This window comes from Sceloporus occidentalis, unplaced genomic scaffold, assembly GCF_023333645.1.
Source record: "Sceloporus occidentalis isolate IW3139 unplaced genomic scaffold, rSceOcc1.0.p SCAF_1, whole genome shotgun sequence".
Classification (NCBI taxonomy): Eukaryota; Metazoa; Chordata; class Lepidosauria; order Squamata; family Phrynosomatidae; genus Sceloporus; species Sceloporus occidentalis.
The window spans coordinates 211,213,421-211,240,145 of record NW_028316981.1 but is presented as its reverse complement, the minus strand read 5'-3'; the positions used below and the strand labels follow the sequence as shown (position 1 = coordinate 211,240,145).

The 26,725-nt window shown below is 42.5% G+C and overlaps 1 protein-coding gene across 7 annotated transcripts in view; it reads left to right on the top strand.

Moving 5' to 3' along the window:
- FRMPD1 (FERM and PDZ domain containing 1) overlaps positions 1 to 26,725 on the top strand; it is a 97,665-nt gene that overhangs the window by 51,315 nt on the left and 19,625 nt on the right. For 5 of the 7 annotated variants that reach the window (XM_089488753.1, XM_089488754.1, XM_089488755.1 and 2 more), the window contains exons 2-9: positions 3,015 to 3,104; positions 12,813 to 12,970; positions 14,645 to 14,747; positions 16,274 to 16,319; positions 20,196 to 20,303; positions 23,451 to 23,546; positions 24,382 to 24,507; positions 26,087 to 26,206. In XM_089488753.1, the coding sequence (XP_089344879.1) occupies positions 3,019 to 3,104; positions 12,813 to 12,970; positions 14,645 to 14,747; positions 16,274 to 16,319; positions 20,196 to 20,303; positions 23,451 to 23,546; positions 24,382 to 24,507; positions 26,087 to 26,206 (843 nt within the window). In that variant the 5' untranslated portion in view covers positions 3,015 to 3,018. Of the gene's footprint in view, positions 1 to 1,639; positions 1,817 to 3,014; positions 3,105 to 12,812; positions 12,971 to 14,644; positions 14,748 to 16,273; positions 16,320 to 16,719; positions 16,788 to 20,195; positions 20,304 to 23,450; positions 23,547 to 24,381; positions 24,508 to 26,086; positions 26,207 to 26,725 lie in introns of those variants that run through there. The other 2 variants (XM_089488752.1, XM_089488756.1) reach the window with 2 other exon arrangements.

Below are 26,725 nucleotides of genomic sequence, written 5' to 3'. Positions count from 1 at the left end.
TAAGTAAAATGTGGTTACAACATTCAACCTCAGGATATAGGCTATATACATTTGTTGTAAGAAAAGAATATACTGTAAATTTAGCATGGACATTTAACTAGCCGCTATCGACACATCTATCTCTTGGGAGACCGTTTCAGGGACATGTAATTTTGATAACCCTCTATGTTAGATTTTTTTAAAATATATATATAACCAACAGATATGGAAAACAAAATGATGGCCAACAGATTGGAAACAATCGATGTATATTCCTATCCACAAAAAGGAGACAAAAGACTGCTCAACCATAGGACCATAGTACTAATCCCTGGTGAAAAAAGAATATAATCTGTCCTGGATGCATTGACCCCTCTAGTCTCTCATCAATCCAGCCTTAAGAGTAAGCGCAAAGAGTTATGTCTGCAGGAATTTTGCAAGTTCTTTGACATTGTTTTGCATTGTTTCATCCTTTGGATCCTTTGTTATATGCCCCTAAGTTTTACCCTTGACTTATCCACGGATCATAGCAGAATCCATAATTTCAGCCCCCAAACTTGCCCTCGATTTATACATGAAGTTGGCTTATAGTCGAGTATATACGGTATGCTCAAAATTCTGCAAAACAGACTTCAACCTTGTAGGACAGGATCACCTGCTGGTCCCTAATCAATTTTCTGGCTGAGTTAAAACATAAATCCATTCTTCCCATTTCAAGCCCCCCCAGAATCTTGCCCCACTGGTTATCTAATTTGATATGCTTCTTAGAAGAAGATCAGGTCTTTCCCCTCCACCAAGCTACTGTTACTCATAGAATCATAGAGTTGGAAGAGACCGCAAGGGCCATCCAGTCCAACCCCTTTCTGCCATGCAGGAAATCCAATCAAAGCATCCCCAACAGATGGCCATCTAGCCTCTGTTTAAAGACCTCCAAGGAAGGAGACTCCACTACACTCCGAGGAAGGAGTGTGTTCCACTGTCGGACAGCCCTTACTGTCAGGAAGGTCTTCCTAATGTTGAGGTGGAATCTCTTTTCTTGTAGTTTACATCCATTGCTTCGGGTCCTAGTCTCTGGAGCAAGTGAAAACAAGTCAGCTCCCTCCTCAGTATGACATCCCTTCAAGTATTTAAACAGGGCTATCATATCACCTCTTAACCTTCTCTTCTCCAGGCTAAACATCCCCAGCTCCTTAAGTCGTTCCTCATAGGACATGGTTTCTAGACCTTTCACCATTTTACTTGCCCTCCTTTGGACACGTTCCAGTTTTTCAACATCCTTTTTGACTTGTAGTGCCCAGAACTGGACACAATATTCCAGGTGGGGCCTGACCAAAGCAGAATAGAGTGGCACTATTACTTCCCTTGATCTAGATACGATACTTTTACTGATGCAGCCTAAAATTGCATTGGCCTTTTTAGCTGCCGCATCACACTATTCACTCATGTTCAGCTTGTGGTCTACTTGGACTCCCAGATCCCTTTCACACGTAGTCTCGTTCAGCCATGTGTCTCCCATCCTATATCTGTGCATTTCATTTTTCCGCCCTAAGTGCAGTACCTTACATTTCTCCGTGTTGAATTTCATTTTGTTCGCTGTGGCCCAACTTTCTAGTCTATTCAGATCATTTTGAATGTTGATCCTGTCCTCTGGAGTGTTAGCTACTCCTCCTAATTTGGTGTCATCTGCAAATTTGATAAAAATGCTCCCAATTCTGTCATCCAATTCATTGATAAAGATGTTGAATAGCACTGGCTCCAGGACAGAGCCCTGTGGGACCCCACTGGTCACTTCCCTCCAGGATGAAAAGGAGCCATTGTTGAGCACCCTTTGCATTCGGTCAGTCAACCAATTACAAATCCATGTAACAGTTGCCTTGTCTAGTCCACATTTTACAAGCTTGTTTACAAGAATGTCATGGGGAACCTTGTCAAAAGCCTTACTGAAATCAAGATATACGATATCCACAGCATTCCCTTCATCTATCAAGCTAGTAATTTTATCAAAGAAAGAGATCAGATTTGTCTGGCATGACTTGTTTCTCTGAAACCTATGTTGACTTTTTGTGATTATGGCATTGCCTTCTAGATGTTCACAGACTCTCTTTTTAATGATCTGCTCTAGAATCTTTCCTGATATTGATGTCAGACTAATTGGATGGTAATTGTTTGGATCCTCTCTTTTCCCCTTTTTGAAGATGGGAACAACGTTTGCCCTCCTCCAGTCTGCTGGCACTTCTCCTGTTCTCCAGGAGTTCTCAAAGATTATTGTCAATGGCTCCGATATTATTTTTGCCAGTTCTTTTAATACCCTTGGATGTAGTTCATCTGGTCCTGGAGACTTAAATTCATTTAGATTAAAAAGGTATTCCTCTACTATCTCTTTACTTATTCTGTGCTGAAATTCCTCTTTTGTGTCCTCTGCTCCATTATCCTCAGGTTGAGCACCCTTTTCCTTTTCTGAGAAGACTGAGACAAAGAAGGTGTTGAGTAATTCTGCCTTTTCTCTGTCTTCTGTTAGCATTTTGCCATCTTCTCCACGCAGTGGCCCTACCATTTCCTTCTTCTTCCTTTTGCTGCGGACATATCCAAAAAAGCCCTTTTTATTGTTCTTAACCTCTCCAGCAAGCCTGAGTTCATTCTGCGCTTTAGCTTTTCTGACTTTACTTTGGGCCCGAACAGACAGGCCAAAATAAAGCTGCTTCGGGTCACTTTGGAGGTATGCTGTTTAAATGGCACATGCATCTTAAGAGTCCAGAAGCTGCACCAAAGCTCTGGTCCATTCCTTAGGACTAGAGCGTGGCTTTGGTGCGGCTATTAATTACTAATAATTAAGAATTAGAATAATTATTACATTATTGTAATGTATTAATGTCCTGTTTATATAGACTGTGTTGTAATAGAAAGCATTTTGTAAGCTCCTTTCTAAAAAAAATCTGGGAGTGATCCTGCTTGGAAAAAATCTAATTAATCATTGGGGATTGGAGCCTGATTTGGTACTCAAGAACATGCTACAAGAATATCTTTTCCCCTCACAGATAAATGGAAGATCTAGAGACACGCAAAGCACGTCGGATAGAGCAGATGGTAGCAAAATGGCTGCGTCGGTCACGAGATAATTCAGCCAGGTATGCATCTTAATAAGATATGTTTTAATCTGTTTTAATATTGTAATAATTTAATTCTATTTTAATGCATCACATTTGTATGTTTTTAATTGTAGTGTTCTTTTAAATTGTAAGCTACTTTGAGTCCCAGTTTTGGGAGGGAAACAGGATACAAATAAATATGATGATGATGATGATGATGATGATGATGATGATGATGATGATGATGATGATGATGATGATGGTGATAGTGATAACTGTTGGGGTGGGCTTTCATGTGGGACACACTAATGTCATTGGTGGATTGTCTGTGGGGTCCTCTGGCGCAAATCTCACGTATGCTTAGAAGTACTTGTCAGGACCATGGTAAACAGGTCTGAGGAAATGACATGGATGTGGCCACTAGATGTTGTGCAAGTTATTTACAGCTCTAGTGGCAGTTATATGTGTCAGCATTTAAAGAGTACATCACTGGAATGTTGATGCAACTGTCAACTGTCATTCTCAACTGTCACTGAGGGAGAGTGAGACAGTGTGTGCCTCAGAGCGGGTTGTTACTGATGTGGATGGTATCAATATATATATTGTTGTACACAGTGGAACTCCTTCTATGAATAAAAGCCTCATCTGAGAGAAGATTACAGTGTCTCTTTGCTCATTGAGAAAGTGGCAGGTGTTTCTCCAGCTCACAAGCTACTGACTACAGTTACAAAGGTGGTGATCCTGGTGCCATACGTTGACGTGTTGCCTCACGCGCTGCGCAACATAGCAACGTCAAAAGCATTTTAACAGTACTGACCAACCTAGGAGAAGACCTATCAAATCTTTCAGGATTTTTACCCAAACCCTGGATATCAGAAGCATGATTGGCTGGGGCCGAAATTAGGGTTCTGTAGGGCTGTGTGTCTGCACCTGCCCAGCCCTGCTATCAGTGCATGTGGGTGCCATGATTGCACATGTCTGTCCATATGGGGTGTGCAATGATTACATCCACGCAGCACAGCACCCAAACAGCACGTGCCATGCGGATGTTATAATTGTGTGCAAATGCATTAATGGCGCCCTGCACACAGCACAAAAAGAACCCAACAGGGGCAGGTTCTTTTTAGGCCTCGCGGAGGCTGCAGCATTTACCTGCTACAGCCTCCATCCAGAGAAGAAAGGGGTGGCCTCTGGCCGCTCCTTTCTCCCAAGCTGTACAGCCCCTTAGTTGGCAAGTCCAACTAAGCCTGTATACTCAATAATAATAATAAATAATAATAAATTTTATTTCTACCCCGCCCTTCCATGGAAATGATCAGGGCGGCTTACAAAATTTATAAAAACATTTCAATACAGGATTAAAAATTCAATATAACAGTTAAAACCATTACTACAAAAAACAGGAACAGGAAACAGTAAAATAGGAAAATACACATATCAGGGGCAGAAGAAAAATGCAAAAAAGTTCCATCGATCCAGGGTCAGAAGGGAAAAAAGGGGCAGGAAGAATAGACAAACAAATTAAGGTGGGAAGGCCAGCTGGAATAGATATGTTTTCAGCTGTTTTTTAAAAACAGCTAATGAGGTGGCGGAGCGAAGCTCTGCAGGGAGCTTATTCCAAAGTAAAGGGGCAGCAGTAGTAAAAGCCCTCTGTGAGGTCCGGGTAAGGTTAGACCTAGGGATCTCCAACAATTTAGTCCCGGATGTTCTGAGTGTGCGGGGTGGATTATATGGGGAGAGGTGGTCCTCCAAGTACCCTGGGCCCAAGCCATTTAGGGCTTTATAGGTCAAAACCAACACCTTGTATTGAGCTCGGAAGCGAATAGGCAGCCAGTGAAGGTCTTTTAAAATAGGTGTTATATGGTCCGACCTGGAGCTACCAGCGACCAATCTGGCTGCCATGTTCTGCACCAATTGCAGCTTCCGAGTTTGGTACAAGGGTTGCCCCATGTAGAGCGCGTTGCAGAAATCCAATCGAGAGGTTACCAAAGCATGTACAACAGATTCTAGGACCTTTCGGTCCATGTAGGGACGCAGCTGGCGTATCAGCCAAAGCTGATAACAGGCACTCCTGACCGTCGCATCCACCTGAGAAGTCAGCTGGAGCGATGAATCAAGGAGTACTCCCAAGCTGCGCACCGAGTCCTTCAGGGGGAGCGTGACCCCGTTCAGGGCCGGGTGACAGATCTCACCACCAGAAACTGGGGAACCTATCACCAGTACTTCCGTTTTCCCTGGATTCACACTGAGTTTGTTCTCCCTCATCCAGCCCATTACCGACGCCAAGCAGGCATCTAGAGGAGAGATGCCATCCTTAGTTACTGCATCAGTCGGAGACGTAGAGAAAATTATCTGGGTGTCATCAGCATACTGATAACACCGCTCCCCATGTCTCCGGATGATCTCTCCCAGCGGCTTCATGTAAATGTTGAATAGCATAGGGGACAGAATCGCTCCCTGAGGGACACCAGATGTCAGGGCCCTCCTATCGGAGCGACAGTCCCCCAGCTCCACCATCTGGGACCTACCCGAGAGGTAGGAACGGAACCACTGCAAAGCAGTGCCCCCAATTCCCAACTCCCTCAGGCGTCCCAGAAGGATACCATGGTCGATGGTATCGAAGGCCGCTGAGATGTCCAAGAGCACTAACAGGGACACGCTCCCCCTGTCCATGCCCAGACGGAGATCATCAACTAAGGCGACCATGGCGGTCTCAACTCCATAGCCCGCCCGGAAGCCAGTTTGAAATGGGTCCAGAAAATCGGTGTCGTCCAAGATCGACTGAAGCTGGAAGGCGACTCAAGGCATTGCCATGTTGCCTCTGTGGTTCTGGCAGCATTGTCTGTGCCTACTTCCAGTACCAGAACCAGTGTGGCGCAGTGATTTGAGTGCTGGAGTACAAATCTGAAGACCAGAGTTTAAGTCCCAGATTAATCATTAAACTCACTGGGTGACATTGGGCAAACCTCAGAGAATGGCGATGGCAAACTGCCTCTGAAGAAGCCTCTCAAGAAAACTCCATGATAGGGTTGCCTTAAGGTCACCATAAGTCAGAAATGACTTGAAGGTACACAGGAACAACAACAACAACTTCCATTACCTCTTTAATACTAGCCCTGCCCATTTCATATGCATCACCTCTTTGCTTGTTCATCTCCAACCACACTGCTGTGACCCTATGGCAGTGATGGTGAACCTTTTTAGGTTCACGTACCAGGGGGCTTCTGCCCCTAGGATGGGCCTGTGTGCTGGGATGGGGTTTCTGGCCCAGGGGGTGTGGCTTCCACCCTCCATGGGCGGAGCTTCCACCCGCTGGGCAGGGCTCCTCCCCTGCCTTTTTTACAGCCCCCAGCTGTCTCTCAGAGACAGCTGGGGGTCAGCAAAGGCCCGTGAGGAGGAGGAGCCATGGACATGGCTCCAGTCCTCCTCTTCCCAGACCTTTATTCGCCCCAAAGGGCTCTCTAAAGCCCTTTGGGGGCGTGGAAAGGCAAAAGGGGGAAGAAGAGGAATGGCAGGACCCCTGCCTCCCCACGGACCTTTCCCTGCCCTGTAAGTTCCCCATTTGGGGCACTTGGAGGGCAGGAAGGGTAAGTGGGGAGGAGGGAGATGGGGAGGGCCCCTTCCTCCCTCCCCACGGACCTGTCCCTGCCCTCTAGGTGCCCCTTTTTGGACACTTGGAAGGCAGGAAGGGTAAGTGGGGAAGGAGGGAGATGGGGAGGGCCCCTTCCTCCCTCCCCACAGACCTGTCCCTGCCCTCTAGCTGCACCTTTTTGGGCACTTGGAAGACAGGAAGGGTAAGTGGGGAAGGAGGGAGATGGGGAGGGCCCCTGCTTCCCTCCCCACGGAGCTTTCCCTGCTTCCAGCTGTCTCTCCAGAGACAGCTGGAGGCAGGCAAAACTCACTGAGGAGGAGGCACTGGCATGCGCCAGTCGCTCCTCCTCTCCCCGCCCTTTTCCCAGCCTCTATCTCTCTTGAAGAGGCAGCTGGGGGCTGGGAGAAGGCTTCGAGGAGGAGCCAGAGGCGCGCTCCTCTGGCTCCTTCTCCGGAGCGCCCTTTTCTGGCTTCCAGCTGTCTCCGAGAGACAGATGGAGGCCAGGAAAAGGCAGGGAGGGGGAGGAACGGGCACACGCGTGCCTCTTCTGCCTTCTCCCTCGCCCCGTGCCCGAGAAAGTGGCACAAAGTGCTACTTCCGGCACGCATGGCATAGGTTCGCCATCACTGCCCTATGGTGATGCTGCCTGCCTGGAGTGGAAAGATTATTGTGATGTCATGCTGATATTGTGTAACTGACTACTTTATGACTTCATGCTGATACTCTATAACTCAGTATTGCCCATGAAAGTGAAAGTATGGACAGACATTGGTCCTGGAAGCCACCAGGGGTTGAAGAACAACTAGAACCCCACCACATTCCCCCTGTTTCCCCCAAAATTCTGGCTGTCCTGTACTAGTTTCCCCCTCAAATTTGCTCTAATCCCACGTATGCTTAGAAGTATTGACCAACCAAGGAGAAGGCCTATCAGATCAAGGGGGTCTTCCAGGATTTTTACCCAAACCCTGGATGTTAGAAGCATGATTGACTGATTTGAACCAGGTTGCTTTAAACCTTGGTTTAAACCAAATGACTTTTTTAAAAAAATCTGTTTTTAATTGTTTATTCATACATACATATATATACACACACACACACACACACACACACACACACACACACACACACAACTGCCAATAAAATGTGAAAGTTAAAATGTTTAAATTCAAATAGTCATTGTTGTTTCAGTAAGAGGGTTGGTAAATAGTAATAATAGTTACAGACACACACACATTATATATATCAGAACCTTGGTATCCACTGGGGTTTTGTTTTAGCCCCCCCCCCCCCCCCCCCCGGATACCGTAATTGGTGGATGCTCAAGTCTCATTATATTCAGTGGCATAGTAAAATGGTGTCCTTTATATAAAATGGCCAAAGCAAGATTTGCCTTTGGGAATTTATATATATATTTTTTTAATATTTTCAAATTGTGGATGCTTGAATCCGTGGATTAAGTATCCGTGGATATAGAGGGTTTATTGTATGTGTATCTCTGTGTGTGTGTCTGTGTGTGTGTCTGGCATCTTCCATGTTCACTAGGGTTGCCATATCGCACCTGGGGGCGGGACTTTCACGGTTTTGGGCGGGTCTGAGCGGTCCCGCCCCGGTTTGCCCTTTGTCCCGGGTTTGCCCCGCCCCTGGGCTTTGTTGCAAAGTCTGCAACAGCGGTGGCGGGGGAAAGAGAGAGGCCTGTGTAGGACTCTCTCCTTTGGCGGGGGAGGGCTTCCCTCCCCTCTTTGGCTCCGCCAGCCGCTAGGAACGGAGCCGAGGGAGGGAAAGAAGCCTCGCCAAGGCCAGACTTCTTTCCCTGCCTGGACCGCGCCGCTGGGAAAGGGCAGGGAAAAAAGCCTTGCCAAGGCAAGGACTCTTTCCCTGCCTGGGCCCCACCGCCGGGAACGGAGCCCAGGCAGGGAAAAAAGCCTTGCCGAGGTGAGGACTCTTTCCCTGCCTGGCCTCCGCCGCCGGCAATGGAGCCCAGGCAGGGAAAAAGCCTTTCCTCTTTTTTCTCCTCCTCTTCTTCTTCCTCTTCTTCTTCCTCCTCTCCTCCTCCTCCTCTTCTTCCTCCCCTTCTTTCTCTTCTTCTTCATCTTCTTCCTCCTTCTCTTCTTCTTCTCCTCCTCCTCCTCTTCTTCCCCTCTTCCTCCCCTTCTTCTTCCTCTCTACTTCCTCTTCTTCCTCTTCATCTTTTCTCCCTCTTCCTCCTCCTCTTCTTCTCTTCTTCTTCCTCTTCCTCCTCTCCTCCTCCTCCTCTTCTTTCTCCCCTTCTTCCTCTTCTTCTTCATCTTCTTCCTCCTCCTCCTCCTCTTCTCCTCCTCCTCTTCTCCTTCCCCTCTTACTCCCCTTCTTCTTCCTCTTTACTTCCTCTTCTTCTTCCTCCTCCTCTTTTTCCCCTCTTCCTTCTCCTCTTCTTCCTCCTCTTCTTCCACTCTTCCTCTTCTTCCCCCCCTCTTATTTTTATCTTATTTTTCGTATTGTTCTTTCTCCTTCTTTTCTTCTTTCTCCTTCTCCTTCATTTTTCTTTCCCCCCCCTTCTTCCTCCTCTGTTGTTGTTGCTGCTGTTCTGTGTGCCTTCAACTCCTTTCCAACTTATGGCGACCTTGGTTATGGAATAAGCAACTGAAATATGTAATAAGCTATGTTAAATAGATAACCATGTTAAATGTTAAACCCAAAGGGTTTGGTTATGCAATAAGCCTCTGAAATATGCAAAAAGCCATGTCAAATGCCCAAATGTGTGGAATTGGGGGGGGGGGGGTGTTTGGCCAGAAAGGGAAGTACATTTCTGCCATCTGTCTAGGAATAATGCTAAATGTCCTCCATTTTGATCATGCCTAGGAAACATGCATTTATATTAACATTTTTTAAAAATCATCCAATTTTTTGCATGTCTTCCATTTTTAAAAAATGTATCCTACATTTGTCCCGGTTTGGAGGTCCTGACTCATGGCAACCCTAATGTTCACTCATCTTTGTATCTTTACCCACTCCATGTTTGACTGGTGTGGGTTCCAAGCTGCACAACAGATATGTGAAAGCAGAGTGGAAGAAAGACACTTCAATGGATGCAGAAAGCTAGCATGTCAGAGAAAAGGCTTTTCTTCTTTGTGGTCTCTGTGACTCACACAAATGGATTATCTGACCTGCACAGTACTTTATTCAGGACCTTGTAGAGCAATAGATTGAGATATTTTTTTATCCGCCACTGCTTCAAAGGAAGACTTCTATAATTTCTTTTTTGATATCAGATTTCCATGCTATTCTAGCCCCCGACTGAATGTAGAACATTGCTTCAATTAACCAGCCATAAAGCTCATTCATGGGGTTACTGTAAGTCGACAGGCAACTTGAAGGTACGCACAAACACATAAAGCTGTGTCACTCAGTTCTTAGTAATGTGTTCCTCTGCAACACATACCATTTTATGCTTTCTAAAAGCTCTCAGATTTCTTGGTATGTAAGCTAATTTTTTTGCTAATGCTAGTACTTGCTCTATAAGTAACCGATTAGTTTTAACATCGTGTATTTCTAGTTTCAGTTGTTTCCAGTTATTGGTTTACCCCCACATAAAAGATCTGTGACTGTTTGTCCTTCCATTGCTTAAACTGTGTCATTCTATTCTCTATATATAGCTTTTCTAAAGTTAAAGCCTTTAAAAAGGGTTTGCAATTTTCATATTTATTTATTTATTTATTTATTTGGTATTGCTAACTTCATAGGTTGATATTTTTTCATTTTCCTATATACCCATGTAGGGGTGCTATCTCCTCTTACAAGATTTACATTAGGGCAAATGAAAAGCATCAAAATATAGATTTGCTAGAGATTCTATTGCTGTTACAAATAGCAGATGGAAGAACGGTCTATCTTATCTTGTTCCTCTTCTTAGTGCAATTGTCATAGATTCAAGTTTTGATCCATACTTTACATCTGGCATAGCATCTTTATTATTATTATTATTATTATTATTATTATTATTAACCTTTATTTATAAAGCGCTATAAATTTACACATCTTTCCAGTAGCATAACAAAATATTGTCCAAAAATTAATTTTCTTAAGAGACCAAGCAAACAGGGCAATTCCAGCCTATCAGAGGCCTTTAAAATATTTAAATATTTAATGGTAATTGACCTTTTTTTAAAAAAAAGTTAGCACTGTGTATAATATTTAATGTGTGGTGTATTACATTGGACAGTTCCCTACCAGATAAAGCGAACATGGTCTAATTGTTTATACTGTAATTGCAGATAAAGTGGCTAATCCTGTTTGCTAAGATTGCTGTTAGAATTTTATAATCTGTTTTGAAAAACTAATTGGGTGATACACAGATGCATTTTTATTATTTTGATTATCTCCTCCTGGTTCATCTATAATTACAATTCTGCTTTCCTTCCAAATTTCTGGGATAGACCCTCCTATCAAAACATCATTATATAACTTTACCTGGTATGGAACTAAAATATCACTTTATTAGATTTGTGGCATACTGCCATCTGGCCTTAAAGATGTTCAAGGTTTTAATTTTTAGAGAATTGTTTCAATTTCTTGCTCTGTTATTGAGCTAGTTAGCTGCAATTTAAGATTTTGAGAGAAGAATTTTAGCAGTAGCTTATCTAAAATGTTCTTTAAATGCTTAGTTTAGTTTCTGAGCTATGAAGATGTTGGTAGAAAGACCATTTCTTTCTTTAGAAATTATTTCTAATGACCCTGCTGTGGAGGAATGGGCTTTCAGTAAATGGCAGCATGAAGTCCATAGAGTCACAAGAGGTAGATAGGGCATGAGATGCTGAACTGGATTACCTTGGCTGAACTGACACTCTTTTTTCTTTGCATTAATAAACTAATTATACATCGAGATGTAATATATAAACTGTGGGTTTACTTGTATTTATGCTGCTCAGTGACTGCAATAAACATTTGCTTAAGAAGTAACAGCAAAGTCACTATAAACCATAATTATCTTAACTAAACCGACTGATTTACAAGTCAATGCTCCATCCTTATATTGTACATCTGCAGTAAGAGTGAGGACTACATCTGCCAGTTCTGTTTCGGGGTGTACACATTCAGGGGAACATCAGGAAGGAGAGTCTATGAGCATACAGCTGTTCTATATGGATACTCCACCTACCAGCAATGGTGTGCGGGTACATTTTAAAGACTAGACATCCGCCACGACAGTCCCCAAAGCCATAGCTCCAAGGAAGATCCAAAAAATAGAAGCAGTAGTGTTGATCCATATGTGTACATGTGCACACGTGTATACACACACATACAATAAAGTGTAGGAGTGGATAGTGTAATAATGAGGATTAAGTGGCAGTGGTGGAATAGTGAGTTGATGAAGGGAGTTTGCAGATGCCCTTGTCCTGCTAATAAAGAAGTCCTGGCACTGTGACCCTGCAAGTCATGTCTTCATTACAGCACAACGCTAACCTGGATCCCTGAAGTCACAGGGTTTCCATTTAGATAGAGACCCTATGCACATACAGTTCTAAATCCATAGCCTTTCTTTGCAGATGCTCTGCTGATGATAACATGCATCTTGAGGAGAGGTATAAAATTTATGGAAATTTTATTTGAAACCAATCAAGAGAAGAGCCTTTTCCCCCCTCAATTTTTCTCCCAGAAAAATGCCCAGAAATTTTGGGAGGAATTGAAAAATGAAATACAGTCAGCCCTCCATATCCAAGAATTCTTTATCCATGCATTCAACTATCCACAGCTTGAAATATTCCATAAAGCTATAAATTCCAAAAAGCAAACTTTGATTTTGCCATTTTATATATAGGACCCCATTTGAATATACAATTATTATAATGAGAATTAAATATGCACGGATTTTGGTATCCATGGGAGGTCCTGGAACCAAATCCCAGCGGATACTTAGTCTACCAAGACTAAGCAGCAACTGCTTCTCTTGGCTATGACAGTGTCATGTAGAGACACCTAATATTATTTAAAGTATAAACTAGGCCATGCGTTTCCACATTGTGCAGTCTTACATCACAGCCAATTTGTTACTTCTTTAAGGTGCCACTTTAAAGATTTAAGCATAAAGTTTTCTTAAGGGCAGATAGTGAGATTTTTTTAAAATCAAAAACCACAGAATCTAAATAACTCTTTGACATCTTCTTTTCCTTAATGTGCAGAGCAAGAGCGTCAGTGAGTGACAAACCGTCAGATGGTACTGGCCATCCAGCAAGCCGTGTAAAACTCACAATAGAGGTCCAGAAAGATGCACTCCTTGGACATTATGGCTTTGAAGTTTCCCAAAATCTTCCTCTTCTTATCACAGCAGTTGCTGCAGGTATGTAGGAGTGTGTTTCCTCTCCTTTCCCATAGAGGGGACTGTAATCCCCAAGTAAGATGCTAGCCAAGGGCATGGAAAGATAAAACTGGAAAGATGCAGAGCTTTGTCCTACAACAGTCCCAGCAGTATAATTATTCCAAGGTAGGCTCCACTGGAGTAATTCTGATTACTAGATCATTTGAGAAACATGTCCTCAGTGGTCCATGACTCTGAATGGTACCTCCTACTTACTACCCTTGCATAAGTCCCCTCACTTGATGTCTCTATTCTGGTGCAGTCAGAGCCAGCCGTACCTTTAGGTGGAGTGAGGCAGATGCCTCCCAGCATATTTTGTGTATCACAAAGGGCCTGCAGGTCATTAATTATTTGTTCTGTTAAATTATTCCCAGGGTGGAGAGAGTTGCTTGCACATTTTTCTGTCTCATTTGCCAAAATAACTTGCCTGGCTTTCTACTTTCTTTAGGTAAATTGGAGTAGGAGAGCATGCTACTCCACCTGATGAGGTACTTAGGGAACCCTGGTGGTGCAGTGGTTAAATGCCTGTAGTTCAGCTGTTCACAGCCAAAAGGTTGTGAGTTCGATCCCAGGGCTTCCATGCCCATTCTGTTCCAGAAGGGAATGGTTTCTGAGAACTGTTTTGAACAGTTCTCAAAAATTGCCTCCTCTGGAATGGATTAAGAACGGAAGAGAGGGGGAGCGGAACGAGTGAGGGACTGGAGCGTGCAGTAAAATCTGTCCCCCACTCATTCTGCACTCGTTCCTGCTCCTTCTGTTCCGTTCTCAGAACAGACCACGCAGAAACAGTGCAATAATCTCCAATAAGTAGGGGAAGAAGGTTCCTGCTGGGAAGTTGACTTGACAGATGCCCAACAATGCCAACTCTGGATCCATCCAGGAAAGATGTGCTTAAGATACTGCAAAGACAGTAGATCAGGGAAAGCAAGTCTCTGGAGAACAGCAGCCAATTCCTTCAATCCCACCCCACAAACCACCTCCCCCAGTACATCAAAATATCTCCATTTTTTCTTCAGATTCTCTCCCAAAATTTTGACTGGAAGTGATGTGGCATCACTTCCAGTAGCCATTTTCAGAGGAGCTTAGATGAAAACAGAAAGGTATTGGGGGCTTGGGGGAGTTACATATTGGGGGGGGGGGGGGGGCTCAATAGGGTTTTCAAGTCAAAAATCACCCAAAAAGTGCACTACATTTCAAAAAACATAAAGCTGGGGATTGGGGGACTTTGGGGGACTGATGAGGACTCAATGACTGCTGCTTTAGATGGAGTTGTTTTATTACATATTCTGTTAACTTTGATTTGCATGTCCAGAGAGCCAGGGTGAGGTAGTGGTTTGAGCGTTGGACTATAACTCTGGAGATGGGGTTTGAATCCCCGCTCAGCCATGGAAGCCCACCAGGTGACTTTAGGCAAGTCATATTCTCTCAGCTTCAGAGGTTGACAATGGCAAACCGCTTCTGACGAAACTTGCCAAGAAAACCCTGATAGGTTCTCCTTAGGGTTAACTTGAAGGCGCATAACAACCAACAACAAACCTTAAATGGATTTTCAACTAGTTATCATGAAGTGTTTTTTTGTTTTGTAATTTGGACTGATTTTCAAAAAGAAAAATGTGTAAGATCCTTTATCCGTAACAAAGCCCTGACATTTTGCAGGCAGCACTGCTGATGGGAAGCTTCTGCCGGGGGATCACATTCTTACAATAAACAACGAAGCTGTGGAAGACATTACTGGTGAACAAGCAGCTACTCTTTTAAGGTGCTGTGGGGAAAAGGGTGAATGGTGCTAAATGTTATGGCCAGGCTCCAAAGAACTGCTTAGATCCACACCAAGGAATTGTGCAGGCCAGTGGGGAACTCTGGTTTTTCTTTTCATGTAGTTGTCTGCCTTGCCAAAGAATACTTTGATCCCCTACTCCATATCAGAAGTAGTTTTTAATGCGTTATGGAGCTAGGGAGAATGATGTGATTCAACAAAAACAAATCTCAGTCCCTATTTGGGCTGACAGAACTAGTTTGGTGGTGCATTGGATCCTGATCTATCTTCAATTGTTGTCAAAGGCTGGCATGAAAATGGATGGATCCAAGCAGAATCCATGCTGCTCTATAGGCACAGGTGTTGGTCATGCTCTTTCATAGCACCAGCCCATACAAGTCTACTCAGAAATAAGTCCCCTTGAGTTCAGTGGGGCATACTTCTAGGTAAATGAATGCAATCTGAGTGTTATTTTGCCTGTTTATGTACGGCACTTTACAGAGTACAGTAGGTGAGGCCCCTGACCTAGTGTGCATACATTGTTAACTCTAACCTAAGAAAAACAACAGAAAAATTAGAGAGAGAGGAAGACGGGAGCAAATAGGAGAGGAATATAAATATATACCTCCCCTATTTTCTTCTGTCTTCCTCTCTCTCTAAAATATTATTTCAGTCACACAAACCTAGGTATAGTCATAGATGCAATGAGATCTTGGAAGCAAGGCATTAAAACATTATTACCTGTAACAGCTATTTTTTTAAGTACCAAAGATTATTATTGTTTGATTATTACATCAAACTTTTATATATTACTTTTTAACATTTTAACAAGAACAATATAAAGAATTCAAACTTTTTCTTAAATAGGAGTATTAACACACAGTTGCAAAAATGTTGGATTTTTGGAGACTTAGAAGGTTGTGATTTTGGCCATTCTTATTGGTATTTTGTGTATTTAAAAAAAAGAAAGTTGATAGTAACCCCTTAATAAGTTTTGGGGAAGTATTTCTAAGCAGAATTATAGTAATCAATGAGAAACGAGGGATTATGTCAAAGGAAAAGATGTTTTTTCATAAAGATCTGGAATGAACTAAGAGAAGTATCATCACAGACATGTGCAGTGGGAAGACGTGCCAAGGATAAATAGACACTAGAAAGAACAAAGTCTTTTGAGACAGAAGGAGACCTTTAGGTAGTGGACAATAGTGGAGTTAGAAAGACAAAGATCACAGGTAGGAACTTATCTGGGTAGCAAGGTGGAGACTGAATTTGGGGCTAGGGACAGAGGGAGTGCTCCAGGAGCTGCAAAAATAAGCTTGAGTCCATGTGTTGCTCACCACAGTACAGGCATTGCTGAAAGGCATGGGATCTAATGCACACTATAGTGCTCATTTCATGTCTGTAGATGAAATGCATTTTGCTATATGTTTTGAAATATATGTTTTGCCTGAAAGGGCTTCCTCGTGATGGAAACAGGTGCCTTTTAATTTTTTTATTCATTCATTCATTCATTCATTTTGATCTTATAGGGAATCAGAAGACAATCTCCAGCTTGCAGTTCTCCGATGCACCTCGGTAAATTGCCCTCATGTACCACTGGTGTTTGAATTGCTCCTTGCAGGGTAAGGGTTTGGCCTCCTGATAGGTATGCACATGAGATCACAAATGAGAAGTTCCAGGAGGTAATCGTAATGATGGGGGTGGGGAGATGTGTACAGACTAGAGAAACTGTATACTGTGGAGGGAGAACCTGTGAGGACTGTTAGATCCCAAAAGGTGCTCAACAATGGCTCTTTTTCAGCCTGGAGAGAAGTGACCAGTGGGGTCCCACAGGGCTCTGTCCTGGGCCCAGTGTTATTCAACATCTTTATCAATGACCTGGATGACAGAATTGGGAGCATACTTATCAAATTTGCAGATGACACCAAATTAGGAGGAATAGCTAATACTCCAGAGGACAGGATCAACATTCAAAATGATCTGAATAGACTAGAAAGCTGGGCCAAAGCGAACAAAATGAAATTCAACATGGAGAAATGTAAGGTACTGCACTTAGGGCAGAAAAATGAAATGCACAGATATAGGATGGGGGACACCTGGCTGAATGAAGCTACATGTGAAAGGGATCTGGGAGTCCAAGTAGACCACAAGTTGAATATGAGTTAACAGTGCAATGTGGCAGCTAAAAAGGCCAATGCAATTTTAGGCTGCATCAATAAAAGTATAGTGTCTAGATCAAGAGAAGTAATAGTGCCACTGTATTCTGCTCTGGTCAGGCCCCACCTGGAATATTGTGTCCAGTTCTGGGCACCACAATTCAAAAAGGACATTGAGAAACTGGAGCGTGTCCAGAGGAGGGTGACTAAAATGGTGAAAGGTCTGGAAACCTTGCCCTATGAGGAACGACTCAGGGAGCTGGGGATGTTTAGCCTGGAGAAGAGAAGGTTAAGAGGTGATATGATAGCCCTGTTTAAATATTTGAAAGGATGTCATATTGAGGAGGGAGCAAGCTTGTTTTCTGCTGCTCCAGAGAACAGGACCCGGAACAATGGATGCAAGCTCCAGGAAAAGAGATTCCACCTCAACATTAGGAAGAACTTCCTGACAGTAAGGGCTGTTCAACGGTGGAACACACTCCCTCGGAGTGTAGTGGAGTCTCCTTCCTTGGAGGTCTTTAAGCAGAGGCTAGATGGCCATCTTTTGGGGATGCTTTGATTGGATTTCCTGCATGGCAGAAAGGGGTTGGACTGGATGGTCCTTGTGGTCTCTTCCAACTCTACGATTCTATGATTCTATCTCTGCCAGCTAGAGTGAGGCCATTCAGTGTCATAAGGATGAGTATTTTGTCCTCATAGCACCAGGAACACCAGGAACAATGTAATACCTGTGTAGGGTAGCAGACAGAGAGTGCTGGACTTATGTCAGAACAACATCTTACAAAGTATAAGTATGTAACAGCATCCTGACAGCCTATTTAGAACTGGAGAAGCTGGTTCTGGGGACCAGTTTGGAGTGGAAACTGAAAACAGAAATGGCTGCTTAACACTTACCCATTTCTTGTTTGCTTCTTCCTGGTCATCTTCCAACTACTATGGGCCTTAATATCTGCTGGGCTTTGGTTCCAAGACCCCCATGGATACCAAAATCCATGGATGCTTAAGTTCCATTATATACAATGATGTAGTAAAATGATTTCCCTTATATAAAATGGCAAAATCAAGGTTTGTTTTTTTGTGGGAGGCACATTTTGAAGACATCGATGGTTGAATCTGTGGATGCAGAATCCATGGATACAGAGAGCCAACCATGTGGTTTTCCTGTATTGAGATCCACACAGTGAAGGAAATTATTGGAAAGAGAAGGGAGATGGATTTGGCAGTTGCAGTGGGCAAGAGTGATACATTTGTTCCTCTCAATTTCCTCTTTCTACCCTCAACCCACTCCCATGAAAAGCTTCATCTAAATTTACATATATTCATACTGTGTAATCGGCTGTAGAGATGCAGTGGCTTAGTAGTTAAGACACCAGTTCTGATGATTGGACGGTCGACAGTTCTAGGTCTGAGTGCCGCATGATGTGGTGAGCTCCTGTCACTAGTCCCAGCTAGCAGTTCGATAGCATGAAAATGCAAGTAGATAAATAGGTACCACTTGGGTGGGTAGGTAACAACGTTGTTGCAGTCATGCTGGCCACATGGCCACCAGACCAGTCCTTGGACAATGCTGGCTCTTTGGCTTAGTAACGGAGAAGAGCACCACCCCTTACAGTCAGTTACAACTAGACATTCATGTCAAGGGACTACTTTTAGCTTTACCTAATAGACTGTGGGCTAAAGAGACTCAGAATTAGAATCATCTTCCATGTATAAATATAACTAATTACCATGGGCATCATCTAAATATGTGAACCTAACTTTGATCAAGTCAGACCCTGGTTCACATTGTATAGTACTGTCTACCACAAGTTGTGGACAGTCATCATCATGATGTCTGAGGGATTCTGGAACCTAGACTCCAAAAACCAATTTTTTCAAGCTCTGTCCTTTTACCAGTGAAGAGGTCAGGGGCAGCACCTGATACCTTTAGTATGCATAGCAAGAACTGTAGTGCTCAACTATGCAGCCATCACCTTTTATGTGTTTGATATTAAAAAAAACAAGGCATGGGAGACACCAAGGCAGTATATTGCCTTGAGTTCTTGGGTTTAAAAAAATGTAATAGTTAAAAGCACTTGCCATTCAGTCCTGTGAGGAAAAAGAAACAAAGTGAAGAGGTGCACCACTGAAGATGGAAGCTAATCCTGCTCTCTTCTACCAAGAGCCATTAAGAACCAAGCCTGCTCCTATCTGTACTGAACACTCTATGCTCTGTTCTTTGGCCACATCAGAACTGGGATGGCAAATGAAGTGTCTGCAAGTATGGACATTCTCCCAATCTCTCCCCCACCCCTTTATTTAAATTATCAACAGCCTAGCCAGGTTGGAAAATCCTGTAGTAACAGAGTAGAACAAAACATCAGTAAAGAAAGGAAATGTTGAATTTGTTATACCTCTCTAACAGAGGTGGGGAAATGTTGACTCTTGAGATGATGCCTTAGACTCCCACGCCCATAAATCTTTACCATTGCATGGGCTGATTAAGGTTTCTGGGAGTTGAGGCCCAGACATTTCTGGATAGTTCTTCCCATCCTAATGTACGCAGATAGATGTGGTAGAACATATGTTCTTCTAAATGCCTCAGTTGCAGACAGCTGATGTTGGTTTTTGTCCACTGAGTGTATCCATGAAGCTTCTCCAAGTTCAGAACTCATCCATTTGTGAATGCCAGTCTACAACACTCATCATCCTCCAACCGGCATGACTGTGTTGGAGTCCAGAGTTGGGAATCATTTACCCTCCATATGTAGCCACACTGCAAGTCCCCATCAGCCCCAGCCAAGATAGGCAATGGGAAGACATGCTGGGAATTGCAATCCAACATTTGGAGGACTGTATGATTCCCTCCAGTGTTGTAGTCCAATACACTATTGGGGAAGACCGTGGACAAAGAAAAGTGAAAGCCACCACCTTCTTGCTTTCTAAGGTGAGCTTTACAGAGGGATCAGGCTCTGATCAGGAAAGAATACTGAACGATAGACCTTGGATGTGATTCAGCAAGACAGTACTTCTGACTTGATGCCCTTAGTTTTCTCATACTTTGTGTCAATTTCCACTCTGCAACAGAGTTTGCATAGAAGAAGAGTGGAGAACCAATGACCCTCCATATGGTTTGTACTCATACAGTCCCTCATCATAGGCCACATTGATAATGGCCTCTGGAAATTAAAATCCAGAACATTTGGAAAGTCTAAGTTGCCCATCTCTAACAAAAAAAACATGGTGGTATTCAGCTATCAGCACTTGTTGTCATGTTATGTGATAGCTTGCCAATCCAAACACCATTGTTTTACAGGGAGGCCCTAAATCATCCTTCCTTACTGCAGAGAAGAGAGCCAGACTAAAGACAAATCCTGTTAAAGTCCGCTTTGCAGAAGAAGTAGTTGTGAATGGACATGCTCAGGTCAGTGCAAATGCAACCACAAAGCCATGCAAAATGGATGTGAATCAATGGCCAGATTTCACATTTTCTTTCAAATTTACCAAAATAATATGCTAAATAATTAGGTTTAGTTACACAAAAATGAATCCCTAGACTAACTGAATTGGAAGTTATGATGGGGACTGGCAGTTAAACAAAGAGCTTAGCTGGCTTGTCATCTGCTCTTTAACAACTTCATTCATTGCATTCAGTTTAAATATTATTTACATGTTACCCCCAAACGTCACTGTGTGTCCCAGCGACAACTGGTGTCTCCCATGTCAGCAGAGCAGTGAATCTGCTCTGGGTTTTAGTCCAGACTTTAAAGGCGCTGGCCAAGGTGCTGAATTTGATTAAATTTAATGATAGGTCTTTTAATGTCCACACAAAAACCCAGAGCAGATTCCCACAGAAATGGGAGCTACTGGCTGTCTGAAGTGCACTTTTTTGTAAAATAAAATAAAAATGGGTATATGAAATCATGAACAAAATCTGCTATTCATTTTTCAAAGGAAAAGCTGTGCTACAAGATTGTTTCCATTGCTGGCACAGAAATTAATACTTTAGTCAAGAAATTAACCACCTTAGCATTCTTTTAAAAGGTTTATTTGTTTATTATCTTGCTTTTCTCCCAATTGGGACTCAAACTGGCTTACAATATAAATTAAAACAGAACATCTAAAACAATATAGAGTACAAAAGTTTAAAAGGTATAAAATGTTGTTGTTGTTTTGTGCCTTCAAGTTGTTTCCAACTTATAGTTACCCCAAGGTGAACCTATCATAGGGGTTTTCTTGACAAGATTTGTTCAAAGGAAGTTTGCCATCGCCTTCTCCTGAGGCTGAGAGAGTGTGGCTTGCTCAAGGTAGCCCAGCAGATTTTGTGGCCCAGTGTTACCTTCAATTATAACATTACTGTACTTTTAACACATCAAAAATTAAAACATTTAAAATACACATTGCATACTAAGAAAACAGCACAACCAATTGCACATCACTCCACCCTGGTCAGCCAAATTTGAAAGCCTATTTAGAGAAGAAGATCTTTGCCTGCTGGCAAAAAGGCAATGGGGAGGAAACATGGGCCTGTTACAGACTGCCAAAATAAAGCTGCTTCGGATCTCTTTGGAGGCATGCTGTTTAAATGATGCATGCATCCTAAGAATCCGGAAGCTGCACCAAAGCTGCACTCCAGTGCTTAGAAATGGAGTGTGGCTTTGGCGCGACCTCTGGACTCTTAGGACCCATGCATCATTTAAACAGCATACTTCTAAAGAGACCTGAAGCAGCTTTATTTTGGCAGTCTGAAACAGGCCATAGAATCTTCTTTCAGAGAGATTTCCAAAGCCTAGCAGCAGCCACCAAGAAGGCTTTATCCCAAGGGAGAGTCACACACGCACAGCCCCAGAGAACCACATGATAGGTTCGTATTAGGGTAGCCACAAGTCAGAAATCTCTTGAAGGCACACAACAACAACAACAACAGTGAAGAAAGCTGATACCAAGCAAAACAGGGTTTGATTTGTTTCCTTACATAGTGCATACTCATAGGCACACATAGATATTTAAGCAGTTTAAAAGGGTTACATATACTACCCATGTCCTCATCCAGACTTATCCTTTCTTCTTAGTCCAGGATTATGGGCACATATTTAAATACCAAGAAGGGAAATAGGGCATGGTTTTAACCTGTGGAGTTACAGCCATCTTTGCCTATTCTGGAAAGGAGCATTCTTGGATAAATGTTAGTACTTTCCAAAAATTGCATAGCAATCTTTTTGAAAGAACCAATCAAAGTCCATTGAAAGGGAACATTGCTAGTAAAGAAAGTTTTGTTTGGAAAAAGCCCAGAAGTGCTTTCACAGAGCTGAAATGTGAACACTTGGTTTGAGGACATAAATTGTTGATGAGGCCAAATGCTTTTCAACCTTATTTTTCCAGGGTAATTCTTGCTTATTGTTCTGTGGCAATACTATATGTGAGCCTTGAGTCATCTAAGGATGTTTGCAGGATAAACAGTAAACTCTGGATGGGTGTTTCTTGTCACGTCCATGAGAGCACACTGCATCACCTTGATCTCTGTTTAACTGGGGTTGTTCTGTTTGCCATTCGGCTGTGGATTTGTCAGTTGCTTGCCTTTTCTACAAAATTCCAAGGGACAAGATCAGATAACAGTGAAATCCAATTTCAAAATGTGATTCATTTGGCAACTTAATATGACACAACCGATCAGCGTTTGGAACATCTTATGGCCATGATAGCTTCAGAATTGTGGGAATGATGGCCCAAAAAGTCACTTTTTCAAGCTCTTCAATAACTGTTAAGAAACAATTTACCTGCAAATCCAAGATATGCCTTTTGAACAGAAGCCAGCAGAAGCTACATAAGGCACATCTTCCTAGGGAGGGGCATGGAGACGCAATTGTTGTTAGCAGCCCTCAGGTAGACCTCAACTCATGGTGACCCTGTGGATGAGATATATCCAAGCCCCTTTATCCTCCACTGCTATGCTTAAGTCTTGTAGATTCATGCCCATGACCTCACTGCTTGAGTCTAGCTATCTGGCCTGAGGTCTTCGTCTCTTTCTGCTGCCTTCTACCTTTCCAGCATTTTTTTTCTAGTGAGTCATGCTTCTCACAATGTGAGAACCCTCAATTTAATCATCTTGGCTTCCAGGGATAGTTCAGGATAAATCTGTTCCAGGACCCATTTCCTTTGTCTAGCAAAAGGGTTGTCCACAGTATCCTCAGCACTCTTCTCCAGCACCACAACTCAAATGGGTTGATTTTCTTTTTATTTGCTTTCTTTATTGTCCAGCTCTCACATCTGTACATGGTGATGGGGATATAACGGAGAAACCTTATTTTCTCATGGAGAAATATTTATAATGCAAATTCCCAGGTTTATATATAGGATGAGTGAAGTACATTTTAGAGCCCCAGAATATGAAGTGCCACTGCCTCTTAAACAACACAGATGATGACCTCAACATATCTTAATCAGGTGCTGCCAGGAGACCATGTTCTCAGATGACATTTCCAGAAGGAATGTTTTCTAGAAGTTGAACAGAATGTGACAGCCAGGTGTATGATGTACTGACCAGTGGTTTTGTTATCTGTTTGTTTTCTAGGGTAGTTCTCTCCTTTGCATGCCCAATGTTCTCAAGGTGTACTTGGAAAATGGGCAGACCAAAGCTTTCAAATTTGAAACCAGCACAACTGTCAAAGTATGTTGAGTTGAACCCACAATGTTATTTTTTGTATTATCCATTGTATAAGTAAAAACCTGACATATTATAGAAAGTGTAGGGGCCAGGTATATAGGTCAATACATTTCAACACTCTGACAGGGAGAATTATCTTGAAACCAGAAGATGAAGTGTGCAAAAACTAGCCAATCCCGAATAAACAACTTGTGATGTTCCTGAAACTCACATACTACCCTTATCTATTTGATAAGCTTATCTAGTTTTGACTTTAGGCTATTCTCATTTCACGACAGGGGAGATGTTGCATAAGGGCAATGTATTTTAATACCTATCCCATGCCTGCAGTGCAGTATGCAACTATGCACACAAGTATCACTGAGATTAATTATTCTTAAGTATACAGCCTTCTCCTTCAGATTGTCCTCCATGCTTATTTCTGTTCAAACTCTTATGGGCACAATTCCTCCCTGAACCCCCACTGTGCTCCCTGTTACAATCAGATGTCCTTCAAATTATGGGACCAGAGCAGCTCCTGGAATTAGTCAGAGTGGTTGAAACAGACAAGTGTTTGGGTCAAGAGCCCTACTCTCACTTAACTTGTGGAACTGGAATAATGCATACATGGAATAGCTTTCCAATGGGCTTTGCTACATAGGTGACATCTGCTTCTCCGGCCCCAATTCTGCTATGTCTGTTGGTTCCCCAAATGCACCACCTGCTTCACCTTGGCTCATATGTAGGACCACCTCTGTTTACAATTAAGGACTTCAGGGATATTTGTATAGGGACCAAGACAGTTTCTTCTGTGTGTTTACATTGTTTAATCTGTAATTTTATCATCAATAATTGGCAGGACATTATTCTCACCTTGAAAGAAAAGCTTTCAATTCGAAACATTGAGCATTTTGCTTTGGTGCTGGAAGAGCAGTATAATATTTTGAAGATGTATCTTCTGCATGAGGATGAACTCATTATACAGGTCAGTTTTCAGTGCTTTGAAGGCTTCTATCAATGATGGTGGTGGTGGGTATATATGAAAAGAAGTACAGTAAGCCCACGCCATATGTGGACTCATTATAGGTGGCTTTTAGCTTACGCTGAAGTCGCCAAGAGAATGGCAGAATGGCACACACACACAGCCGCACTGCGAGCATGAGCCCCATTATATCTAATGGGGCTCGAGCATACACACTTTTTGCTTTACGCGGGGGGGGGGGGGGGGTCCAAAACGGATCCCTCGTGTAAGGCAAGGGCTGACTGTACTTCCTGTTGCATGAGTTAAGGCCTACTATTAGGGTTTTGGCAAAATAACAATGCCGTATTCCTTATCAGTTCTGCTAGTTCAAAGTTTTTCAAATGTTATTAGATTTCAGATCATTTCAGCTCCATCCAACCTGGCCAATGGTCCGGGATGATGGTCCAACAACATCTGGAGGACCTCATGTTTTCTACCTACCCACAAAGCAACCACTTAGATGTGGATATCCCTGACTGGCTTTTTGATCTTGAGCACCTGGCAGCAGCAAAGTGTTTTTGTATGGTAGCAGTTTTATTGGAGAACCAATGTGGTGTGTAGGGTTACTGAGTGAAAAGTGGAGAGGGCTGCTGTACCATTAATGGTTGTGTAGAAAAGAGATTTTCAGCAGGCGTTGCTTGTCACAAAATGAGGTAACAAGCAACACCTGCTCCTTTTTGTACCCAAACATTAAAGATATAGGGCCCCTCTCCAGTTTTCACTCTGGCAACTCTAGTGGCATGGTGGTTTTGACTGTATTAGTTTAAGCTAATATAGTGGGTCCTTGTTATTTGCTGGGGATTGGTTCCAGGACGCCCCATGGAAAATAAAATCTGTGGAAGTTCATATCCCATTAAATATAATGGCATAGCAAAATGGGGTCCCTTATATAAAATGGAAAATCAAGGTTTGCTATTTGGAATTTATATTTTTTTTTGAATATTTTCAATCGGTGGATGCTTGAATCTGTGGATAAAAAAATCTGTGAATTAGGAGGGCAGATTGTATTTAGTAAAACTAGGTATGCCAAAAAATTTAAGAAATCAAATTTCTACACCATTCTGCAATAAAGAAAGAGGAATGCACTTGATTTTACAGTCAATATTTATTGAATAGCCCTGGGGCTGTCTCAGAATACCTCAAAACATAGTAATACATACAATAACATTCCATAGAAAGTCTATAGGGATTACACACACACACACACACACACAGAGAGAGTTAATAAAGTACAATAAAGTACTTGATTTTACAAATTACTGTATACAGAGAGACCACATGGAAGTGCATACTATTCTGGATTAGCCATTCTGTTGTTATCAGCTACACAGAGGGAAGGATGAGTTATTGTTGCCTCATCCTAGTGACTAGTTCAAATCATATTCCACACCTTCTCTGGCTTCTGGATTTTTTCCAGTGAACTGCCCTTGCTTTTTCCAAACAACCATCTTATGCAGCCATTCTTTTCAAAGAATGACAGCAGACCAAATTCTGGGCCAAATGGCTGTATCACAGTGATCATTCTTTTTCTTCTTCATTTCAGGTAGTTCAAAGGAAGGAGTCTCATGACTATCGATGCCTCTTCAGAATCTGCTTTATCCCCAAGGATCCCTTACATCTGTTGCAACAAGATCCAGTTGCCTTTGAGTATCTCTATTTGCAGGTGATGTGGTAACTCATCATATGTCGCATGACAGTGCAGGTTTTTAGCAAAACAGAAACTTGAGGAATTTCACATGTATGGTTCAACATTTTCTTTTAAAAACCAATTGATTTGCTTGGATAGGTGTACAAATGTACAGCCTTGACAATTCCTATGAACTCCATTCAGATTCACATCAAATTCAGATAACCTGACTTATATATTATTTATATAATGGGGGAAATCAAATAATTTGTGTCCTTAATCTGTATAAATGCAGGAATAGAAATATGAAGGCAAGTAAACTCAGGCCACAGATGGTGTTTCTTATTTGTGTATTAGTTAAAATATCTTCATATATGTGTTTTTCTTTATAATTAAAGAGTCATTGGTTCTGAGAATTGTGTGATACCTGAGCAGGAAAGACCGCAATATTACAAATCTAAAAAGACTGTGAAAAAGCAAGACACTGTTAGTGGCTTGCTGTCATAATTGTAAATATGGGGCTCAGATCCAGAGAAAGTTAAATGTATCAATGTT